Source organism: Saccopteryx bilineata, chromosome 2, assembly GCF_036850765.1.
Source record: "Saccopteryx bilineata isolate mSacBil1 chromosome 2, mSacBil1_pri_phased_curated, whole genome shotgun sequence".
NCBI classification, from domain to species: Eukaryota; Metazoa; Chordata; class Mammalia; order Chiroptera; family Emballonuridae; genus Saccopteryx; species Saccopteryx bilineata.
This window is the reverse complement of record NC_089491.1, coordinates 316059811-316084364: the sequence shown is the minus strand read 5'-3', so window position 1 is coordinate 316084364 and position 24554 is coordinate 316059811. Positions and strand designations below refer to the sequence as shown.

At 49.1% G+C, this 24554-nt stretch overlaps 2 protein-coding genes across 2 annotated transcripts; one reads left to right on the top strand and one right to left on the bottom strand.

Annotated features, from left to right (window-relative positions):
* Positions 1-1769: 1769 nt before the first annotated feature.
* Positions 1770-4296, top strand: S100A9 (S100 calcium binding protein A9). The gene is made up of 3 exons (XM_066255212.1): positions 1770-1920; positions 2301-2463; positions 3897-4296. Exons 2-3 carry the CDS (start codon positions 2323-2325, stop codon positions 4182-4184), a joined length of 429 nt encoding a protein of 142 aa, XP_066111309.1. The 5' UTR covers positions 1770-1920; positions 2301-2322; the 3' UTR covers positions 4185-4296.
* A 14673-nt stretch (positions 4297-18969) lies between these two features.
* Positions 18970-20666, bottom strand: LOC136323377 (protein S100-A12-like). The gene is made up of 3 exons (XM_066255211.1): positions 20512-20666; positions 19684-19841; positions 18970-19194 (listed from the first exon to the last, which is right to left on the bottom strand). Exons 2-3 carry the CDS (start codon positions 19819-19821, stop codon positions 19054-19056), a joined length of 279 nt encoding a protein of 92 aa, XP_066111308.1. The 5' UTR covers positions 19822-19841; positions 20512-20666; the 3' UTR covers positions 18970-19053.
* Between the last annotated feature and the right edge of the window lie 3888 nt (positions 20667-24554).

Here is a 24554-nt window from a genome sequence, read left to right as displayed (position 1 = left end):
AACTCTATATTCCAGGGGTCGGGAACCTATGGCTCGCGAGCAAGATGTGGCTCTTTTGATGGCTGCATCTGGCTCACAGACACATCTTTAATAAAAAAAAATAGTAATGTTAAAAATATAAAACATTCTTATGTATTACAATCCATTCAATTCCTACCACTCATGTTCATGGTTGCAGGTGGCTGGAGCCAATCACAGCTGTCCTCCAGGACAACACTAAATTTTTATTGGATAATGCGTAACGTACACAGGTCGTTGTATGGCTCTCACAGAATTACATTTTAAAATATGTGGCATTCATGGCTCTCTCCGCCAAAAAGCTTTCTGACCCCTGCTATATTCTATGTGGCATGTCAGCAGCGCCAGAGAGAACACACTCAGGCCCAAGAGGTAGTACAGGGGCTGCCTCGGGTTTTCAGAGGGCAGTACGGTCAGGAGGAGCCCAGGCAGTAAGGCAAGCCTTCCTGACAACTAGACAAAAGGACTAGTAGAGGTGGAATAGAACACCTTCCCTGATTACAAGGGAGAGGCTCAAGGAAGCAAGCAGTTAGGGATGGTCCCTTCCTGGGTGGAGAGGTGAGGGTGCCAGTAAGGACATGATGCTTCAGCAAATGTGAGGTTTCCCTATGCCAAAACCTGGAGAACATGAACTTGAGTAAGAGGATTTTATTCACCTGAGGATCCACAGGGAATGATCAAAGGCAAAATATGTAAATAACTTCACTCCAGAAAAGGGAGTGTTGGGAGCCAGAAGAGGTATGGGAGTGCCAGAAAGGAGACTGCTTCCCATAGGGAAGAACAGAATGGGCTTTCAGGACCAGGTAGCATTGAACTGAGCCCTGCGGGGTGGATAGGACGGCACTCTTCCATGGGGGAGGGGCACACTTGTGGTGAGAGCACCAAAGACAAAGGCCTGGAGGTGTTCCGTGGACCCCCTGGGCGCCACGGAGGGGCAGAAGGAAAGGCTGACCAGGCAGGTGGTTTGTGTGCTAGCTGAGCAGGCTGAGCGCTCTGCTTCCTCCTGTGGGAGATGGGGAGCTAGCCACAGGAGGTTTGCAGCCCTGCAGCCCAGGAAGCTACAGAAAAACTGTCCTATGTTGTCAAGTCCTTGAGGGTGTGGTTCCCAGACTGGGAGCAGGATTTAGAAGGATAATGCTGACAGGCTCTAGAAACACTTAAGCCCTGAGGCTCTTTCCCTGAGACTGTAAGAGGGAGGTGTAATCCCGGTCACCCTCAACCAGGAACCAGGGTGTCTCAGCCTAATTCCTGCTGTCACCAAGCAGCTATGTGACCTTGCTCTGACAGCCCTGTGAGTGTCAGTTTCTTCATCTTCAATACTGGGGGGCTGACCACTCCCTTCTAACCCGGATTCACCCCTGGTAAATCTACAAACCGCACTGCAACCCCTCACTCTCCTAAGAGCACTTATCACAGAGCCAGGAAGGGGAAGGCTCAGCCATCCTTGCCGGGCTGCTCACAGCGGGGAGGCAGAGCATGTCAGCGCCCCCAGGGGTCCTCAGCCCACCACCAGCCACTGAGTGTCATAGTGGGAAGGTGCAACCTCAATGGGGAGGAGGACAGGGGGGAGCAGGGGCAGAGAGGGATGCCAGAGGAGAGGCAGCTTGCTCAGAGAAGGGGTGGGGTGAGGAGGGGAACTGAATTTACCAAGCAACTTCCTCCCCAACCAGCTCCAGGCCCATGACTGGGAATTTCAAAAAAAAAGCCAAAGGATCTGTGAACATTTCCTGTTCTGCCCCAGCCCCCTTCCTGGTGGCAGCCCAGCTGTGAGTTACCACACTGCTCACCTGTGAAGCAATCTTCCCACTAGAGGGCTGACTGAGCGTCCTGGCCCAGGGGAGGCCCATAAATACTGGGACCACAGGACAGTGTCAAACCCTTCTGTGTGATTCCTCAGCTGAGGTAAGTCCTCTGCCAGCTTCCCTGGGCAGCAGCCGGCCTGCGAGTCTTTCTTTACGCTGTCTACCAATCTTTCTTTCCAACCCTCCTCCTCTTTGAAGCCCTCCTTGATTAACCTGATCCTATGAAAGCTGCCTTCACCTTTTATTAGGTCGTGTTCTGCTGGATCCTCATGCTCTCAAGTGCTCTGCTTTCTGACACCCCACATATTCTAAACATCATTTCTCCCGTGTGCGGGACACTGTCGTCTCCCAGTTCAATGAAAAGCGCTTTCTTTTTATTCTGCATTATCCCCTCATTTCTGCGAGCAGCCACTAGGAGGGGTCAGGAAAGTATGACAGCCTTTTCCTTCTAAGCAGCTGACCCCTTTCTTCTCTGCTCAGAGAACACAAAGACAGGCTAAAAATGTCGTCGCTGATGGAATGCAGCATCGAGACCATCATCAACATCTTCCACCAGTACTCCACGCGCCTGGGGCACCCGGACAGGCTGAACCAGAAAGAATTCAAACAGCTGGTGAAAAAAGAGCTGCCCAACTTCCTCAAGGTAAGGCTAAGCGCCTGGCCAGCCTGGCCCAGCCTTGCAGTCAAAGAGAAAGTTCTAGCCTTCAGCCTGGCCAGCAGGAGCAGCCAGCACCCTGTCACTAGAGGTGCTCCAAGTTAGATGACACTGGCAAAGTCAAGAGAGACTGACTGATCCTGTGCTGTGTGCCAGCCCTGTCCCGAGCGGTGTGAAGAAGGACCCACTGTCCTGATGGGAGAGACGCAGCAAAGATGTTGACCCATCAAGGGCACAGATAAATCCAATCCCAATGTGTGCCCGAAAGAAAGTTAAGAGAGATGCTATGGGTGATTTGAGCTGGGTGGAAAGAGTTGACTACTTAAGTGGACAGGAAGGACCTCCTGAGATTGTGACATTTGAGCCAATCTGAGAAGGGTTAGGCAGTTCTAGGAAGAAGGAGGATTTGTTCTCCCAGATCTTTTTTTGGTTTCTTTAACAAATTTGGGAACTTTGGGGAAACAGAGGCCTGGACTAAGAAGGCTAGGATACCTGGGTCCCAGTGTTAGTTCCATTCCTGGAGTGGGTGTCCTGGGGTAGGTGGTCAGCCCTCCCTGGAGCCACTGCCCCCCTTGGTGGGTGGAGAGTTGCAGCAGCAGGAGGTAGTAGGGGTGCTGACAGCTCTGCAGAGGTGGGACCTCAGCAAGCAAGACCCTGGCATGGGGTAGAGGGTGGTGCTGGCAAGGCTCCCTTGGTGTGCAGCCTGCACCTGCCCCATCCCCTGTCCCACTCCCTCTGCCAGAAGCAGAGTGCCAGGCCAGGAGGAGAAGCTGTGACCTTGCCAATGGGCTGCTCAGGAGTGACTGGTCTTCCCCAGGGTGATGGCAAAAGCACAGAAAAAATAGACCATGCAGAGGTGCAGCAGGAGGGAGGGGCCGGTGAGAGGGGCTGGGTACCCACAGCCTCCAGAGGGGACTAGGCTGAGGCACCCTAGCCAGGAAGCAGCATAGCAGAAACCCGCTCAGCCTCCCCTCCCCCCACCACATCTCACCTGGGTCCTCACTTCCCCTTGTGCTCCCCTGAGTTCTTATCACACCCTTGGGTGTCAACAAAGCACCCACACTGCTCTCTGTCCCCACACAGGATCCCAATCATACTGTTTTCCTCAGGTGCTTCCTGTTAAAGAGGTTGAAATGAGTGTCACTAATTTGTAATATTGAGAGGGAAGGGAGAGGCTAGGAAGGGGGGAGTGGGAGTGGACAGGAGTAGAGGGAACGGACGAGATGGGATCTGACTCAGACCCAGGCGGTGTGCAGAGTAATTGGAAGGAAACAGCATCCCGTCAGCAGTCGTCTTTTAATTTTGGATGGATGCCCAGAAGCCAGGGTTCCCTATGCCTTTGCCATCGGGTCCTTTGCTGTGCTACCCATTCCCGGCCCTGGCCACACGCAGTCCTGACCATCCTGTCTCCCTACCTACAGAAGCAGAAGAGGAATGCAGGAGCCATAGAACACATCATGGAGGACCTGGATACCAACGCAGATAAAGACCTGAGCTTCGAGGAGTTCTCCATCCTGGTGGGCAGGCTGACAGCATTGTCCCATGAGGAGATGCACAAAACTGGCCATGGAGGGCCTGGCCACAGCCACGGGCCGGGCTTTGGAGAGGGTCAAGGCTCCTGCCACAACCAGGGTGGTGGCGAAACCAAGGATGGTGGCCATGGCCACGGCCACAGCCATGGTGGCCACGGCCACGGCCACAGCCACTAAACAGGAGGCCAGGCCACCCTGCCGCTGCCCAGTGCAGCCCCGGGCTGTGTGCCACAGCGCCTTAGCTGCAAGGCTGGGGCTGGGGTGAAATAAAGCATTCCTTCCAGCCAGAGCTCTGCGTTCTTTTTCCATCTCTCGCCTGCCTCACTGCTTCCCAGGGGTCCCGCTGGACACCCAGGCCCTGAACGGGGGCTGAGCCCCTTCATTTGTAGCAACAAGATGAGATGAAAAGCTTTAATAATGTAGTTTTGCTCTGAGGCCTTTGTGCGTGCCTCCCTAACCATTTCCTCACCTCTGACCTCAGGCCCTCCTGCTCAAATCCTAGTCCTCCCAGCCCAGCTCAGGACTTCCCTATCCTGCCTGTCAAACTGGCCCATGTCACCATAGAAAGTCAAAAGGAAGCCCTGGCCGGTTGGCTCAGTGGTAGAGCGTCAGCCTAGCGTGCGGAGGACCCGGGTTCGATTCCCGGCCAGGGCACACAGGAGAAGCACCCATTTGCTTCCCCACCCCTCCGCCGCGCTTTCCTCTCTGTCTCTCTCTTCCCCTCCTGCAGCCAAGGCTCCATTGGAGCAAAGATGGCCCGGGCGCTGGGGATGGCTCTGTGGCCTCTGCCCCAGGCGCTAGAGTGGCTCTGGTCACAACATGGCGACGCCCAGGATGGGCAGAGCATCGCCCCCTGGTGGGCAGAGCGTCGCCCCTGGTGGGCGTGCTGGGTGGATCCCGGTCGGGCGCATGCAGGAGTCTGTCTGACTGTCTCTCCCCTTTTCCAGCTTCAGAAAAATGAAAAAAAAAAAAAAGAAAGTCAAAAGGAAGTATCCAATCCCCTTGACATGCCAGCCACCCCCACCCACCCAGCCACAACCTCTCTTCACCCAGTGTTGACCACACAGCCATCTCTCTCTCTCTCTCTTTTTTTTTTTTTTTTTTTTACAGAGACAGAGAGAGAGTGTCAGAGAGAGGGATAGACAGGGACAGACAGACAGGAACAGAGAGATGAGAAGCATCAATCATTAGTTTTTCATTGCTCATTGCAACACCTTAGTTGTTCATTGATTGCTTTCTCATATGTGCCTTGACTGCGGCCCTTCAGCAGACCAAGTAACCCCTTGCTCGAGCCAGCGACCTTGGATCCAAGCTGGTGAGCTTATGCTCAAACCAGATGAGCCCGCGCTCAAGCTGGTGACCTTGGGGTCTCGAACCTGGGTCTTCCGCATCCCAGTCCGACGCTCTATCCACTGCGCCACCGCCTGGTCAGGCCATCTCTCTCTTAATAGAACTTGATTCCTTTGGAAGGGTCCAGGCAGGCACTAGACTGGCCATGTCTGAGGAGAAATACTGGAGTTTGGGCAGAAGAAAGAAGGACAGGTGTGTTTATGCACAAATGAAGTTCTGAATCCATGGGAGCAGCTGGTGTCTCTTAAATGAAGCATCTCTCCTCCACCCCATGGGCAGGTGTACCTATGGGCCAAAGTTGATGAGTCCAGCCCACACACAGGGAAGCCCCATGAAGAGGTTGGACTCTGGATCCAGAGAGCCTTTCAGGCCTAAAGATTCTGTTTATAAACCTGAGAGCAAACTGACCTCCTTGAGGTGAGCAAGGCCCGCCCCAGTCTCTGGGCAGTAGTCAACCTCCCTGAGGTGACTCTGGGCAGTAGCTGATTGCTCAGGCCAGCAGGGGCATCTGCTTCTTTCTTCAAAACTTCAGGCTGGGCCTGGCCCCCAGACCCACTCAGGCAGCCTGCGGACCCAGCCGCTCATTTCAGAGACATCAAATGACTCCTCTGCCATCTCCCTGCTCTCTGGACTGACAAGCATCGCCCTCAAGTCCCCTTCCCAGTTTATAACCAGGCTGGGGTGGCCTCCCAAATACCACAGCCTAAATCAAGAGTGTCTTCCCTGCTCTGTCCTGGAGAAAGATTGACAGTCATCTCTTCCCCAGGTTACCAGTGAAGAAAGCAAGGTGTAGAGTGGGGAAGGGAGCGATCCAAAGTCCTACAGTGGTGGAGTTGGCCAAGGTAGTGCAGGGAAATAGGGCCTTGAAACCATCTCCTCCACGGGCTGCATCTCCCAGCCCCTTCCCCAGGCGCTCTGGGCATGAGGGAAGGAGCTGCGGGGTCCACTGTCACATGTCAGCTCTCCCCCAGTGCCAGGCGGCAGAGGCAGTGGTAACAGTGGGCCAGGTCGACCCCTGCTCCGAGGGCCCCAGGGCCTCTGCTGTGGGTATAAAGAAACAGGGGCTCCCACCGCAGGGCAGAGGGTGTCTCCAGGATCTGCTCCAGGCTGTGCGCTTGGGGAACAGAGTTTAGAAGCCCCCAGTTCCTTCCCTGCCTGACAACTAGAGACACTGCCTTCTGAAAGCCCTGCTCAACCACTCTCATGTCCCTGCAGGGGTCACCCCTGCAGATGGCAGCTTGGTAGGGCAAAGAGAACCAGCCTGGGAGTTGGGAGGCCTGGATTCTATCAGTGGCTTTGCCAGGACTCCATGCTTTGGGTAAAAGAGGGGAGGGAAGGGAGAGGGAGGGGAGGGGAGGAGAGGAAATGAGAAATAGAGTAGGGTGAGGGTTAGCTTTAGGGTTGGGTAAAGTAAGGTGAGGTAGGTTAGAGTCGGGTAAGGTGGAACAAGGTAAGGTGGGGAAGAGAGGGGAGGGGAGGGAAATGTAGGATAGGGTGGGTAAGGTTAGGTTAAAATAGGGAAGGGGAGTATACAGTAGGGTGGTAAGGGTGGGGTAGGGTAGGATAGGACAGGGTGGCGTAGGGTGGGGTAGAATAGAGTTGCGTAGGGTCCAGTAAGGTAAGGGACAGTAGAGAAGAGGAGAGGAGGGGAAGGAACGGGGCAGGGAGGGGAAGGGAAGGAAAATGAGGCTTTCCTCGCCCTCTGCCCACCGTTACTTCTCACAATGTGCCATAAATATGTTTGCAACTCTGCCTCTCACTAGACTGTGAACTCCTTGAGCACCAAGTTTGTGCCATCTGTCTTATTCCTTGTTTTATTCCCAGCACCTAGAGTAGTATCTGATACATAGTAAGTTCTCCACAAATATTGACTGCACAGATGTTCTCAAATTTCTCACGTGTTTCATGCTCGTTTTTCGGGGAAAGGTGTGGAGAATGGAGGGTGGGGTTCAGTTCATCAGGGGGAAGATTCTGGGTATCATCATAGAACCTCAAAAATGCCAGGCGGGGCCGCGCGGGGATGGGGCCTGAAGCCCCGCCCGGGCTTCATTCGGTCAAACCAGCTTTCATCTCTTGTACACTAGAAGCTTCCATATGAAGCAAGGAATTTGTCTTGAAAAAAAGTTTGAAAATTGTTGATTAAACCCAGCCTGGGCCCTGGCCGGTTGGCTCAGCGGTAGAGTGTTGGCCTGGCGTGCGGGGGACCCGGGTTCGATTCCCGGCTAGGGCACACAGGAGAAGCGCCCATTTGCTTCTCCACCCCCCCCCCTTCCTCACTGTCTCTCTCTTCCCCTCCCGCAGCCGAGGCTCCATTGGAGCAAAGATGGCCCGGGCGCTGGGGATGGCTCCTTGGCCTCTGCTCCAGGCGCTAGAGGGGCAGAGCATCGCCCCCTGGTGGGCAGAGTGTCGCCCTTGGTGGGCGTGCCGGGTGGATCCCGGTCGGGCGCATGCGGGAGCCTGTCTGACTGTCTCTCACCATTTCCAGTTTCAGAAAAATACAAAAAAAAAAAAAAAAAACCCAGCCTGCCCCACCTACAGGCCTTAGCACAGGGGTCAGGAACCTATGGCTCGCGAGCTAGATGTGGCTTTTTTGATGGCTGCATCTGGCTCGCAGACAAATCTTTAATAAAAAAAAATAATAACTTTAAAAATATAAAACATTCTCATGTATTACAATCTATTCATTTCCTGCCGCTCATGTTCATGGTTGCGGGTGGCTGGAGCCAATCACAGCTGTGCTCTGGGACAACACCAAATTTTTATTGGATAATGTGTAACATACACGGGTCGTTGTATGGCTCTCACGGAATTATATTTTATAATATGTGGCGTTCATGGCTCTCTCAGCCAGAAAGGTTCCCGACCCCTGCCTTAGCGAGTCTCCCCAACATCCCTCCCAAGAGATTGGCAGGGCCCCGCTGGCACTCCTCCAGGGAAGGGAGCTTTCCTCTTCGGCACTGACACTTAGAAAGTCTTTCCTTACTGGGAGCCAGAATCTGCCTCCTCCTGCCTGCTGGGCATTAATGCCAGCTTCCCTCCACAGCCTCAGGGCACAGGAAAAGCCTCACCCCTCCATCCATGTAGGCATCCATCCACTCTTCACATTTCCCTCAGGGTCATTCAGGCTTTCCCTGGCCCCGCACCTTCGCACCAGGAATGTTCTCCCCACGAGGGGGTCTCTGTGTCACTACTTCCATGAAGATTTCCCTGTCCACCCACCTTCCTCCTTCCTCCCATATATAGAGGTTCCTTCTCCCAAGCCCATTGAACTGTCTGATACTTCTTCTACCCCTGCACTTCCAGTATGGGATGGGAATCTCGTATCAGCAAGGCTGACACAGCCCTGAAGGCAGGGGACTGTGGCTGATTCGCCACATCCCCAGGCTCCAGCAGGGAGCAAGTTGTCAGTGAGCCTCATGGATGAGTGAGTGAAGGTAAGGTGGTCCTTGACCCAGGCGGAGCTGGAGGGCAAGACAGGGGCACATCCACATGTAGCCTAAAGACTGGGAGCGAGTGGAGCAGCAGATGGCAGGGGACAGATCTTCTGCTAGTTTATTCTGAAAGTAAAGAATTGTTCTAGGCCCTGGCCGGTTGGCTCAGTGGTAGAGCGTCGGCCTGGCGTGCAGGGGACCCGGGTTCGATTCCCAGCCAGGGCACACAGGAGAAGCGCCCATTTGCTTCTCCACGTCCGCCCCCTCCTTCCTCTCTGTCTCTCTCTTCCCCTCCCGCAGCCAAGGCTCCATTGGAGCAAAGATGGCCCGGGCGCTGGGGATGGCTCCTTGGCCTCTGCCCCAGGCGCTGGAGTAACTCTGGTCGCGGCAGAGCGACACCCCGGAGGGGCAGAGCATCACCCCCTGGTGGGCAGAGCGTCGCCCCTGGTGGGCGTGCCGGGTGGATCCCGGTCGGCGCATGTGGGAGTCTGTCTGACTGTCTCTCCCCGTTTCCAGCTTCAGAAAAATACAAAAAAAAAAAAAAAAAAAAAAGAATTGTTCTAGATGCAAGGGAAGGCCTGACAGCAAGCCATTTTACACAGCCTTGTGGAATTTTCTTTAAACATATATATATGTTTATATATATAAGAGCCAGTCAAGGTGAGTTAGGTCCTCCCATCTCATTAGCCCTTTTCATTCTAGAAAAAAAAATGGTTCTGTTGAGTAGAAGAGAGCTGGCTTCTTCCCTCGGGTAGGGAGCAGGAGTGTCAGTGTCAAGGCTAAGATTTCCATCCCAAGTGAAAATTGGTGACTACCTCTATGATTCCTGCATCCTTGTGCGAAATAAGATTTTGGGGGTTTCCCCAGCATCACAGTTCTTGTGAAACCTGATTGTCTGGATGTTTTTTGGGTGGGATGAGGAAGGAACAGTTGAAGCCTAAGCTGCTGGACTCTGCCCAGATGCGTAACAATACTCTGCCTGTGCCCTGGGGCCTGGGTGATGTGAGATGCTCCCAGAACCAGGGGGAGAGATGAATGATCACATCACCCACTGGTTGGTCCACTCATTCATTCACTCAACAGACAGTAATCATGGACTCACTGTGTGTCAAGCACTATAATGTTCTGAGGGGCCCCATGACAAATAAGGCTTCACCCTGTCACTAAGGCACTCCCAGGCCCACAGGGCAAACAAGACAGCTCCTCAAATGAGTCTAATAAGGAGAAGGAAAGGCCAGAGAGGTGAAAAAGTTCCATGGGACTTTGAGGTAGAGAGACTGTCCTTCAACTGGGCCATCACCGTGAAAGGCAAGGATTAGAATAGTGTCAAGTCGGGTGGCAGCGGGCATCCCAGGAGAAAAAAAGCAGGTGTTGAGACAGAGGAAAGCATGAGTGCCAAGGTCTTGAAGTGGCAAAGGTGGGGTCTGGGCAGGAATGGAGAACCAGGTTTAAGGGCAGGAAGGAGAGAGAGGAGAACAGGACAGATGCTGGCCACAGAGCTCCCACTTCCAGCAGGAAAATGGAGGGCAGGAGCAGTGTAGATGTTAGGGAGGGAATGACATAATCATATTTGCATTTTAGAAATATCTCCCCATGGGATGTGGATTTGAGGTGGGAATGAGTTCGCCAGTACAAGACCCGGGCAGAGGCTGCTGCATCATCCAGGGGGCCCTTCTCAGAGAAGACGAGTTCAGCCAGGATCTCAAACACCCCAGGCCCATCTCAGCTAGGTGGGCATGCCCTCAACCCCGTAGGATAAAAAAGTCATTTTGTGCTGTTTCCCAAGACCTTGCTTCAGCTTTTTCCAGCCAGTGAAGCAATTTTACCCAACCCTGACACAAGCCCTGCTCCGAAGTAAACTCCAGAAGCCAACCTCAATGCCCTGCCCCACCTCCCAGCAGTTGCCGAACATTTACGGTACATTTTAGAAAGCCCTGTGTCATGAATTTTGACATTGAAGTGACCAAAGTGACAAACAAGACTGAAACAACTGGTTGCTCAAGTCCTCTTGCCTCTTGGGGCTCAGGCCTTAAACAATCCCTCCACCCCAATTGTCCTGTCAGTTCCTGGGTCAGACTGGACCCCGCCCCCATGATCACGTCCCCTTCTCTCCCGCAGGAGATAGGGAAGGTGAGCACCAAGAAGGCCGCTGGCCTCTGTCTGAGCACCCCCAACTTTTCCCTTTTCTCTAAAAGTTCTCCCATCTTTAGCTGGGCACCCAGAATTGTCACATGCGGTGAGGGAAAGGGTTACCAAGGTCGGTGGTGAGGAGCCAAGAGGAAGGAGGTGGCAGCAGAGGGTGCAACCAAGGGTCAGGATTCCGACATGCAGCCGGGGCGGCGCCCCTTTGAGTCTCTTCCTTCCCTTGCCTCTCCCTGCCTCTCCCCCTTCCTCCCTGCGTGCCCTTCTCTCTCCCCTTCTGACCTTTTCCATCAGTCTCTTCCCCCTTGGCTGCTCTGTGCCCCCCTGGTCTCAGTGGAGAGATGCAGTCCAACTAGCGGAGGTGCTTCCAGGGAGGGGAATGTCTTAGGGAGGCAACTTGGGGTCACACCTAACCGGGAACGACTCCTCCAAAATGAGATGCTCAGCTTTCCAGGCACCTGTTAATGGGAGGAAATCACAAGGGAAAGAGCTGAAGGGCTGAGGGCGCTGAGCCTTGAAAAGAGAAGCAGCAGAGTCAGGACAACTGCCTTGGAAAGTTGCCAAGCTCTGAGCAGAGGAGCTCACTCCCTGCACAACCTGCCCCTGGTCCCCCCACCTCGCCCCCATTGGCCTCCCTCACCCCTCCACCACCACAAGCATCTCACTAGCATTTTATGTCAGCTGTTCATTCTCTCAATAGAAAACATTCAACTCCACGACATTCAGGAGGTGTCTGTTTATTCAGCAGACAGTCGGGGTGGGGAGGAGCTGCTGTCTGCAAGGCACCGTCAGGGGTGGTGGGCTGGCCAAACAGCCAGCCCCTGCTCTCCTGAGCCTACATCTAGGGGAGAGTCAGAGACAGGGGATAAAGAATAGGTAAGTTCAGATGGTGATGAGTTCCAAGAAAAAAATGAAAGAGTGACATGATAAAGTGATCGTGGGAGGGGGGGGCTAAGGTGGGGGACCAGTCAGCACCTCCGGGGGGGGGGATGAGATCTGAATGACAAGCACCAGAAAACTCAGACAGAGACAGAGAACGGGATAGATAGGGACGGACAGACAGACAGGAAGGGAGAGAGATGAAAAACATCAATTCTTCGTTGCAGTTCCTTAGTTGTTCATTGATTGCTTTCCCATATGTGCCTTGACTGGGGGGCTACAGCAGACCAATTAACCCCTTGCTCAAGCCAGTGACCTTGGGTTCAAGCTGGTGAGCCTTGCTCAAACCAGATGAGCCCATGTTCAAGCTGGTGACCTTGGGGTCTCGAACCTGGGTCCTCCGCATCCCAGTCCGACGCTCTATCCACTGCACCACCACCTGGTCAGGCTCTTATGGGGTCTTAATCAGGCAAGTGACACAATCTGATTGACAACTGGAGGAGACATTCTGACTGAGTGGGGGAAGCGATCTAAAGCAGACGATGGGGCCCAGTCGGAGGGCTGCTGTAAGACTGACTGAGCCTGAGCTTCATGGTCTCAGGGAGTCCACAGTCACATGGGGTAACAGACACCCGACTGATGTTTTCAATATTATATTGTGGGAGAAAGAAAAGCGAAGGCTGTGGGTGATGAGCACAGACATTCTGGGACCACAGCGGAGGTATTTTGTGTGTGGTTTCTTGGCTAGGGTGGCTGGGGATTTGGGGGAGAGGTGCGGAAAACTTCCCCAGGTCGATATAGAGGTGAGTTTTAAAAGAGCATAACCTGAACCTCTGAGTGCCCAGTACTGCATTAGGTAAAAAGAAAAATCAGATACACAGAAAGTCAGGCTTTTATAGTCTAGTTTGCTTACTTTCAACTTTAAAGACTTTTCTATTGACCATGTTGGGATTCTGAGTCCCAGCTATTCTCCCTCCAGGGCTCTGGAGCCATCCCACTGAATCCAGAACGTCTTGGCTTCCAAAGCCCTAATATGCAAGTTGGCTTGGCTTGCAGCGTACCAGCAGCCTGCCTGAAATGTCTTTCTGAAGGGCTGGGTGGTGTACACATAGTACCCAAGAGAGTGACGCTGGTGTCCCTTATCACACACTGCTGCCCTTGCCTAGAGGACTCTGTCAGACTAATCATCCCCTCAAGGAGCCAAAGAGCATGACAGGCAGCTGAGATCCAGATGGACTACTCTGAGTGGGAGGTGGAAATGTGAGGGTGTGTGAGTGGGAAAGCTCCCTGAAGGAATGACATTTGGGCTGAGCCTCAGTGAACAAACAGGAGGCCCAGAGCTCACAAGGGGCCCAGCAGCCTGGTGCCAGAACAGAGCAGACACTTGACAAAGTGTGTGAGTGAAAGGAAGAGAAGGTACCCCAGAAAATAAGAACAATAGGACACCAGATACAAGTCCAAGAAGACTGACAGTTCAGGGAAACTGGAGAATGTTCTGGAATAGCTGGAGACTAAGGCTCATGGCGGTTGACAGGAGGTTGATGATGAGATGCTGGAGAGGAATGGCCCAGTCTCTGTGGTCCTGTGGCTCTGACATTCCTCATGTCTGTTTCGTGGTACCTGCTATTGTCAGGGGACAAGGCTGTGCATTTTCATGGAGGCACTAGAGATCACTCATCCAAACACTGCACTTTAGAGACGAACACTGAGGCTCAGAGAAGGGCGGTCACCTGCTCAGACTCACAGAGCCCAGAAGCATTGAGCTGGGAGGCTGACTGAACACGTTTGATGCCAGGTTGAGGGCTCTTTTCATGGCCCATGGGTGCCTCTAATGGATTTTGACCAAGCTTGGAGTCCCTTAAAATTTGTTTAAATGGAATTTAAAGTTCAATTTATGGTTTAGTTGGTTATTTTGAAACAAAATAATGGCTAGTGAATGTTTTCAAAACAGCAAATACACTGGGTTTTGTTCTTGTTAGTTGGTAGTTTTTTTTACCGGAGTCTAATACTATCAATATATTCCTCAGAAGTGGTCACAGATGTAGTGAATGCATTAAGCAGGAACCCCAGTTTGCAGAATGATAGCTAAGTTTATCATTGAAGGCCTGAGAGAAAGACCATACCTAAGTGCCCTTGCTTACTTGTTGAACACTGGTCAAATTTAACTATACAAGTTAGCCCTAAGTATAACCTCAGTCTTTGCCTTGGTTTGAAATAAATATCACCTGTGTGGCTGCAGCAGAGAGAGAGTAGCCAACCACCTACAACTATTACCTCCTATATAAATCAGTATCTTACTGTCAATGCTAAGTCAGGTGAGTGCTCACTCAGTATCAGGTGCTGTATGAAGTGCTTTACACGTGCTATTAGGCTATCTGAGCCTCAACTCTGGAGGTGCTATTGTTATTCCCATTTATTGATGGGGAGACTGAGGCTTGAGATTTTAAGAAACTTGCTCAAGGTCTCACAATGAGAGACTGTTAGAACTAAGATCTGAAACCAGAAATTTAAGTTCAATCCTCATACTCTTGGCCATTACCCTTTTAGTCTCAAGAATAACCTCCTTCTTATCCTTCTAGACCAGTGGTCCCCAACCTCTGAGCTGCGGACCGGAACTGGTCCATGGGCCATTTGGTACCAGTCCACAGAGAAAGAATAAATAACTTACAATATTTCTGTTTTATTTATATTTAAGTCTGAACGATGTTTTATTTTTTAAAAATAACCAGATTCTGGCCCTGGCCGGTTGGCTCAGTGGTAGAGCGTCGGCCTGGTGTGCAGGAGCCCCGGGTTCAATTCCCTGCCAGGGCACACAGGAGGGGTGCCCGTCTGCTTCTCCACTCCTCTCCCTCTCCTTCCTCTCTGTCTCTCTCCTCCCCTCCTGCAGCCAGGGCTCCATTGGAGCAAAGATGGCCCAGGTGCTGAGGATGGCTCTGTGGCCTCTGCCTCAGGCGCTAGAGTGGCTCTGGTCGCAATAGAGTGATGCCCCAGATGGGCAGAGCATCGCCCCCTGGTGGGCATGCCGGGTGGATCCTGGTTGAGCACATGCGGGAGTCTGTCTGACTGCCTCCCCGTTTCTGGCTTCGGAAAAGTGCAGAAAAGGAAAAGAAAAAAGAAAAAAAAATAACCAGATTTCCTTTGTTACATCTGTCTAAGACTCACTCTTGACACTTGTCTCGGTCACGTGATACATTTATCCGTCCCACCCTAAAGGCCGGTCCGTGAAAATACTTTCTGACATTAAACCGGTCCGTGGCCCAAAAAAGGTTGGGGACCACTGTTCTAGACCCCACTTAAATTCTCCTCCATTCCTTCAAAGTATCTCAGAACATTAAAACTGGGTGACACCTGAGGGTATTCTAGTCTAAACTCCTCCAATGAATTCCTTCAGTCCTTTGAATTCTTCAAAAATGAAGAAAACTAAGGTCCACAGAGGCAAAATGATTTGTCCAAGGTCGCTCAGGGAGTGAGGCCCTCCCTGAAGCCCCTACACTCTCACTGGGTGACAGAAGTCTTTCAGGCTTGGGCCACTCTAAGATCACTTCTGTGGGTCCAGATCCCCTTGTCCTCTGCCCATCCTCCTTCACCCGCCTCTTCAGCCCCTCTGCCCAGCCCAGCCCCAGCAGAGGGGTCACCCCAAGCTCTTGTTGTACTTTCCACACTTCCCGCCTGCCTCAGCCTTGCCTGGGTCTGAGTCCCTTTGGTGTGGTCTCCGGTGCGGCCCCTCTGGGGGGTGGTCCAGAAATCCTCCAAACTCAGGCCCAGTTCAGGATCAGTCACTTCCTGGCCTCGGTCCTGATTACCAGCTTCCCACCGTTATCTCCCAGGACTTTGCTCTAAATAAATGGAAAAACAGACTCATTCACCTCCAGTATAAAACTCCCCTTCTCACCTTCTCTCATATCTGACAAGCCTGGGCTCCAGCAAGTTACTTAATCTTTCTTAAATTTTCAAGTGTACCTTTCTATGCTACATGACCTGTAGATTACATTGTGTGCCCACCACATGCAGTCAGATCATCTTATGTCACCACATATTTGTCCCCTTTTGCCCTTTACTACCCTACCTCCTTCCTGGTAACCTCCATACTTTTGTCTGTGTCTATGAGTTTCAGCTTTACATCTCAAATGTGAGTCATCACATAGGTCTTAGCTTTTTCTGATTTATTTTGTTTAGCATAATATTCTCAAGGTTCATCCATGTCATCACAAATGAGTGTTTCATCTTTTCTTATGGCTGAGTAGTAGTATTCCATTGTATATATGTATCACATCTTCTTTATCCAATCCTATATCGAAGGACACTTTGGTTGCTCTCCATGTCTTGGCCAGTGTGAATAATACCACAATGAACATAAGGGTGTATATACATATCTTTGCAAATAAGTGTTCTTTATTTTGTGGGGTCGATAACTAGAAGAAGGATTGTTGGGTCATATGGTAATTCTATTCTTAATTTTTTGAGGCACTTCCATACTGTTTTCCATGGTGGCTATACCAGTTTACATTCCCGTCAGCAGTGAATGAGGGTTTCTTTTTCTCCACAGACTCTCCAACACTTGTTATCACCTGTCTTGTTGATTATAACTGTTCTAACAATTGTGAGGTGGTATCTCATTGTAGTTTTGATTTTTATCTCTCTAATATTAGTAAAGTTGAACATCTTTTCATATATCTGTTGACCTTTTGTATGTCTTCTTGAGAGAGGTGTCACTTCAGGTCCTCTGCTCATTTTTTTTTTTAATTTTATTTATTCATTTTAAAGAGGAGAGAGAGAGAGAGAAGGGGCGGAGCAGGAAACATGAACTCCCATATGTGCCTTGACCCAGCAAACTAAGTGTTTCAAACCAACGACCTTAGCATTTCAGGTCAATGCTTTATCCACTGTGCCACCACAGGTCAGGCTGCCTATTTTTTAATTGGATTGTTTGTTTGGGATTAAGTTGTATGAGTTCTTTATATATTTTGGATATTAGCCTCTTGTTGGACCTGTTGTTTGCAGATATCTCCCATTTGGTTGGCTGACTTTTTGTTTTGTTGTCGGTTTCTTTTGCTGTGCAGAAGCTTTTTAGTTTGATATAGTCCCATTCACTTATTGTTGCCTTTACTTCCCTTGCCTTTAGGGACAACTTCATAAAATGCTCTCTATCACCAAGGTCCATAATTTTAGTATCTATGTTTTATTCTATGTAATTTATTATTTCAAATCTTCTATTTAGGTATTTGATCCATTTTGAATTAATTTTTGTACTTAGGACAAACTGTAATCTACTTTTATTCTTTTGCATGTGGCTTTCCAATTTCCCCAAGCACCATTTACTAAAGAGACTTTCTTCTCTTCATTATATTTTTCACTCCTTCGTCAAAGATTATTTTCCCTTATACATGTGGGTTTATTTCTGGGCTCTCAACTCTGTTCCCCTGATCTGTATGTCTGTTTTGATTATTGTAACTCTGTAATATAATTTGAAATCAGGTAGTGTAATACCTCCAGCCTTGTTCTTTTTTCTCAGGATTGCTTTGGCTATTCAGGGTCTTTTGTGCTTCCATACAAATTTCTGCTGAACTGGGTTTTTCCCAGCGGAGCTGAGTGTCTGTAGGCAAGGACTTTGTCTTTCGTCTCTGTGTTCTCGGCATGTAGTTCAATGCCTTAAAAAAAAAACCTTTAGAGGAATCCTCCAAAATGTATCCCACCTTCAAAATGTATCAGAAATCTGACCATCTCTTGCCACCACCATTGTCACCACCTTAGTCCAGCCCCCTCATCTCTAAATTGATCTGGGGCTGTACTTCTAAAGCAGTCACCATGAGCTATGTGTGACAGTTGGCCACTTAAAGTGTGACCACAATTGTGAGGCATGCTGTAAGTGTAAAACACATATTAAATGTCACACTTAGAGAAAAAGAAAGAAATTGAAAATATCTTGATCATCATTTTGATATTAAGTCAGTGGTAGTCAACCGTCCACTAATGGGCGTTTCAGCTTTCATGGTGGAGGGTAGTGGAGCAACCAAAGTATAAATAAAAAGATAGATTTAACTATAGTAAGTTGTTTTATAAAGATTTATTCTGCCAAACTTAGCGAAAATCCGACATAAAGTACTTGGTAAGTAATTATTATTATATGCTTTAACTTGCTGTAACTCTGCTTTATAAATTTTATAAAGTAAAGTTACTTCCCTACATTATAAATCACCATTACTGTGGAACCAGTGGGCAGTTAGAAAATTTTACTACTAACAGAGATACAAAAGTGAGCCGTAGGTATAAAAAGGTTGACTACCCCTGGTTTAAGTGACACTAGTTTTGATCTATTGGGGATTATAAAATATATTATTAAAATTTTGTTTACTCAAATTATGGCTAAAAGTACATTTACAATTACAAATGTAGCCTCATTCTATTTCTCTTGGCCAGTGCTCCTCTGGGGAATCCCTCCTTTGCTGGCCTCCCTGCTCTCATTCTTGCCTGCCCCCTGCTATCTCTTCTCCACAAAGGCAGCCAGTGTGACCCTTTAGAAACATAAGTGAAATCATCTTGCTCCCTGTTTCCTGTGGGCACACACCCCCTGCCACCCCCATCTCAGCTCTTGCACATTGCTGTCTGTGCTATCCTCTAGCTGATCAAGCATGTGTTCACCTCAGGCCCTTAGCTCCTCAGGTCCTAAGGTCTCTGCCAGGAATTCTTGGTCCCAGTACATCTGCAGGCTATTCTCCTTCCTGTCTTTCAAATTTCTGCTCACTTGCCTTCCTTGGTCATCCTCTCTAAACCAAAACCCCTCCTCCCCCAACCTTACTTCCCTACTTCAGCTTTCTTCATATCACCTATTATTACCTACTGATGTATCATAAGATATATTTTTATCTGTTTGCTTATTTATTTTCTATCACCTCTCCGATAGGATGCAAGCCCCGAGAGGACAGAAACTTTGTGTCTTTGATCTCTGGCCATCATAGATTTTTGGTGAATATTTGTGGAATGAATGAATGAATGAATAAATGAATGAGTAAGTAGTGAACATTTAGTAAATAGGAGATGAACAAATAGACAGAGAAGGTCTCAGGGTTCTAAATGAGGCCTGTCAGCCTAGCAGGGGTGAGTTGCAATCACGTTGGGAACCGCTGGCAGGGAAAGGAAAGAAGTGCACATACACTGTTAAGAACTTTTCAAGAATACGTTTATTAACTCTCACTCCCCTCAGTCCTCCTTGCAGACATTGCTCCGGAAAAGCAACTCAGATCTTCTTACTCTTTGTGAATATTGTCATGGGCAGTTTCCAGCACACTGGCCACCAGGGTTACGAATTCTTTAAATGAGACTTGTTCATCTCGATCAACATCCAGATCTCGGAATATTTTGTCAATGGTGGCTTGATCTTTGGTATTCTAGGAGAAGGGGACAGACAGCACACAGTGAGCTCGGACTCTCCCCCCCCCCTTCCTCGTCCCTCAGAGCTCGGCTTAGGAAGGCCCAGAAACATCAGTTCATTGGCCAAAACTGTGGTGGAGAATCCAGTATAACAAAATAAAAGACGAAGAAAAGGAACTGTCATGAGCCTTCCTAGAATCACACAAGTCTTGACATGTAAGGTACTTTAGCTCATTCATCTACCCCCTTTCCCGCCCGGCCTTTCTACACTTCACCAAGGTGAAAACAATTTGAAAGACAGGAAGAGAGCACAGCCTGAGGTGACAGAGTAAATTCACTGAGAGTAGAAGGTGGGACCCTTGTTCCAAAGCAGGGGGAGAACTTCCTTGGGTGCTCAAACTGGGGCTAAGCTAACCCAAGTGCTTGTCCCTCCATCACCCTTCAGTTGTTGCCATCACCCTCGATGTAGAGGTGGGCAAGTTCACCATAACAGGGACATCACCTACCTTGAGAGTGTTGGCAAGTTCCTTTGTGATCAGCTGCTTCAGCTCCTTCTTGGAGAGGGTGTCAAAATCCCCCACCCGGACTGAGTACTGGTGGAAGATGTTGATGATTCCCTCCATGTGTTCTTCAAGCTTAGTCATCTTCCCAGCCTCACGTTAACCTGCAGGAGACAAGGCCGGGCTAGGACAGTGCCTCCCCCAGCCCCTTACACCCTCTCTCCTCTCTTTCTGCTTTGAAAGTTTAAACAAGGGGTGACTTCCTCCTGCCTATGCTTTGTATTCTCCATGGTAAACTTTTCATTTGGGGATCGGATGGGAGGAGAAGGGCATATAATACCATCTAATGTTTTAAAGGATCAGCCTCAACTTACACAACAGTCCATGTCTTCACATCTCCTGGGGAGTATAATTCAGAGGGTGTTGCTCTCTCAAGCTCAGCGGGGAAGGGTTCTGTGGCTCCCCAGGCTGTTCCTTTGCAAAGTACCAAGTGATGGTACTTTGGCCACAGGTTTCTTACAGACATTCGCCTGCCCATCCATCCCTAAGCCCTGAAACTGGGTCTACCTGACACAGCAAGAGCTGTTCTCCTTGGGTCCAAAATGCAGTCAGCCCTTCACTACACAAAGTATATGTATCTAATCACCTGAAACTAATACAGTGTTGTATATCAACTGTCATTTAAAAAATTAAATTAAAAATTTTAAATGCAGTCAGCCCAAAGGAGCTCCATCCAGCAAGCAGAAGACTGTGGCTTCAAAAACCTGCAAAGTGGCCACTGGCAATCACCACCCTGAGGATTCCAGAGGGCCCAGCCAGGGAAAGGGCACTTACCCTCAATGCACAGGAGCCTGGAACGCTAACAGGAAGCCGGCACTAGTGAGGAATACTGAGCCAGGGAGGTTTTTATAAGGCACTCTGGGCTTCACCCTTAATCTTGAATGAGGAAACCTCTGATTCACTCATCTTGAGGCAATTGTTGGTGTGCACTCTGTTGCTCAATAGAAGCTTCAAACCTGCGGTTTTAACTGCAACAAGAGAAGCTCGGGTTGCACCCATTGCACTCTCTGCTCAGCCTGAAACAGAACCCTCAACCCCACCCCACCCAACATACCTAGGTGCCTCACACACTTCACAGCTCTAGGGCAGGAACCCAGCCTTCAGGTCCAGCTCTGTCCCCTGCTTCCTAATAAAGGCTAAGAGGCATAAGTTTCACTGTCTGGATGGAAAGGAAGGACAGGAAGAGGCATTTGCTGAGTGTCTATTACCCCCAAAATAATCCTGAAACAGAAAAGGGACATTGGTTTAAAACTAAAGAAATCTGAATAAAGTACAGAATTCAGTTTATAATGTATCAGGAGCATTCACTGATTGTAACAAATGTAACAGACAAAGGTAGAATGTTCCTTAGAGGGAAACGGCATGGTGCACGGGAATCGCCTGTACTGTATTATCCCTTCAATTTTTGCCTAAATCTAAAACCCTTCTAAAAAATAAAGTTTATGTGTTTTTGGAAGTGAGCATGTATTGAGCACTTACCACACTTAATTCTCCAGGGAGCCGTGTGATGGCATGCTCACATTATGTCTATTCTACAGATGAAGAAAATGAGTTTAGAAAGATTAAGTAACTTTTCTAAGTGCCAAACCCCAACTTGTCTGCTTTCAAAACATTTGCCATTTTTTATTTTTGTCATTTTTCCCTAAAATGAGAATAGTACTTTTGTTGTAAAAAATATATAATAATAATAATAATAATACATGCTCTTATCAGACCTATTTTTTTTCCAGTTTTTTTCCCTAATGCAGTCAATTCTTGATTAGCCTTTAAAAAATTCTTTCCTTGATGCACTCCCCCCCCCAAATCCAAGTGGAAACTCTTGTGCTAGGGGTAAGGGCAGAGAGGCATAAATTTGTGGCTGCCCTCTTGGAATTTGGTGTCAGATGGGTTCAGACACCTTCCTAAATCATAACACAGAGAGTTCACCTCACAGGACCCAGGTGGGGAGGACTGAATGCCAGTCAGGCCCAGACCAGACACCCTGATTCCTCACTGTGATGGGGTTTTATGCAAGGCTGCTTTGCAGGCTACAGTGGGGTCTGTGTGGTCACCTCACTGACCACATTTACTTCCTAGAATTGTGATAAGGCTCAACTGAGAGAATACATGAGAAAGCACTTAAACACAATAAAATGCAATGTTAGATTTTACTTCTGCCCTTACTCACCCAGCATGGGTGTGGGTTATTCAGACAGTTAGCATATATGTTAGCCCATAACCAGCCTTCTGGGGTCTGATCACTGGGCGCTGACTGTGTTCTGAGAGTGGTTACGTGAGCCTACACGCCTGTCTTCCCTCTGAAAAAGCTCCCCTCATCCCCCTGAGCAGCAGCCCAGCACCTGTGCTGCCCAGAAAGGCCTTCAGGGAGACGAGGGAGTCAACACGCAGCAGGCGCCTGGCAAAGTTCCTGACAAGTCGAATCATGTCACTTGCATTACCTTCCTACCTCCTTCTACCTGGACCCCAATAAAAAGGTAAGATTGGCTTCAAGAGGAAAGGTCAAGCCTTGGCGATACTCTCTCCTGCCCTGTGGTGAGTGTCCTGCTGCTGGCCTTGGTGCTTGCAAGGGGATTCCTGAGACTTGTGGCTTCTTGGCTGTCACCTGCTAGTTCTGCCTCTCCCACTCATCAGAAATTCCTCAAGTCTGGGATTGTGCAGAAAGGCTGATTGTCAGGGCAGCCAAGGAGGATAAAAAGTATGGGGAAACTCCTCTGCTGACAGTTTGCTATAGATGCAATGGTGAATATATGCCATTATGCATTTGTCAAAACTTATAGATGTGCAATGCCAAGAGTGAATTGTTGGTTTGTCAATTGTACAAATGCACCATACCAATACAAGCTGTGGGAATTGGGAGAGAGAAAGCCAATGGGTATACGGAAACTCTGTGCTTCCTGCTCATCTTTTATGTAAACCTAAAACTTCTTCTAGCCTGACCGGGTGGTGGCACAGTGGATAGAGCATCGTGGAGGACCCAGGTTCAAGGCCCTGAGGTCGCCAGCTTGAGTGAGGACTCATCTGGTTTGTGCAAAGCTCACCAGGTTGGACCCAAGGTCGCTGGCTTAAGCAAGGGGTTACTCTGTCTGCTGAAGGCCCACGGTCAAGGCACATATGAGAAAGCAATCAATGAACAACTAAAGTGCCACAACGAAAAACTGATGATTGATGCTTCTCATCTCTCTCCATTCCTGTTTGTCTGTCCCTATCTATCCCTCTCTCTGTCTCTGGAAAAAAAAAAAGAACTTCTTAAAAAATATAGTCTATTACATTATTTTTAAATTACTGCTATGTATAAAATCACTATGTAAAAACAGTAATAGCATACTACAGAATAAGAACTTTTCAGATAATTTTTTAGCCAAATTGATACAGATTCACTTTTTTTTAACTGGCTTCTTTTTTTAAATAATTTTTCTTTAAGATTTTATTTATTCATTTTAGAGAGGAGAGAGATAGAGGAAGAGTGAGAGAGAGAAGGGGGAAGAGAAGGAAGCATCAACTCCCATATGTACCTTGACCAGGGCAGCTAGGGCCCCGAACTGGCAACCTCAGCATTCCAGGTCACCGCCTTATCCACTGTGCGACCACAGGTCAGGCCGGTACAGATTCACTTTTACAACTAGAAATAAACATGTGTTCTTAAGATAGATAATAACTAAAGTGAAGCAATTACAAGTTGATGCTTCTCATCTTTCACCTCCTTGTCTCTCTCCCTTCCTGTCTTTCTCTAAAAAAACAAAAAAGACCTTCAAGAAGAAGTGAACTAAATCTGATCATGTAAATATTTGGAAAAGCATATCAAGATACAATAATTTTAAAATTTTATAATGTTAGAAACAATGGATTAAGCTGGTAAATCTATGTGGGAGTTTCTTGTACTATATACTTGTGACTTTTCTATAAATTTGGAATTCTATCAGATTAAGTTACATCAAATTAATATTATATCAAAATTAAAAGTTACTCCAAAAATGAACTCATAGCAACAACGTGACTCCATTAGTCACACCCAAGTAGTAGGAAGGGGCACACCCAGAGCTTAAGGTGGGGCAGGGTAGTTACTGGGGCAGGATGGCAACCCACCAAGGTAGGTTTACCACCCTAGTTAGCACCTTCTCTGAAGCTACCCTCTCCAAGAAGGAAATGAGAAGAGAGAAAAGGGAGAGAAAGAGGGTGACTTGCTTTAAACAGGATGAAAGGCTCTGGATCTAAAGAGGCCCCATCCATGGAGTTGCGGAGAGAGCCTCAGACTGGCTCTAACCTCTGAGCAACAGCAAGGGGAAGGGGCTGTGGGTTCTCCACCTGGCACACACTGCCTGGCTCTTCATACCTGGTCATCGCTGGCTGGCCAGGCTCTGGGGGAATCCACCGTGAACAGAAAAGACACTGTCCTGCCCTCGCTGAGCTTAATCTGTGGAGAAGACGGAGTCCCTGCAGGCACCTGGTGAAGCAGGGAGAGGTTGGGGAGCTAGGGAAGCAGAGGTGTGGCTCCTTGTTTGAACAAAATTCAGTGCCAGCTTTACCCTCAGCTCTGGCAAGCTGGGTACACCAACTTCATGAAGCTCTTTTGTGTCTCTGGGAGGACAGAGGCCAATAGGAGGGAGGGAGTTCTCTCCCTAAGTTGCTCTGGGGTGCAAAGCCAGTCACTGGATGGATTTTCAAGAAGAATGCCAGGGTTTTCAGGAAGTGAGACACCAATTCCTCTGTGCCTTCCCTCACTCTCCCATCACAATCCCTGAACTGGACGGTAAGAAAGAGCTACCAAGTTGGATGAGGATAAGCACCAGCAAAGTACCAAGGAAGAAAGCAGTTATCAA

Bases quoted from the DNA above. Each gene is read 5' to 3' on its own strand.
- S100A9 (XM_066255212.1), top strand. From the start codon at position 2,323: ATGTCGTCGCTGATGGAATGCAGCATCGAGACCATCATCAACATCTTC. The intron at 2,464-3,896 runs GTAAGGCTAAGC...CCCTACCTACAG, and splicing joins AGCTGCCCAACTTCCTCAAG to AAGCAGAAGAGGAATGCAGG.
- LOC136323377 (XM_066255211.1), bottom strand. From the start codon at position 19,821: ATGACTAAGCTTGAAGAACACATGGAGGGAATCATCAACATCTTCCAC. The intron at 19,195-19,683 runs GTAGGTGATGTC...CCCTTCTCCTAG, and splicing joins AACTTGCCAACACTCTCAAG to AATACCAAAGATCAAGCCAC.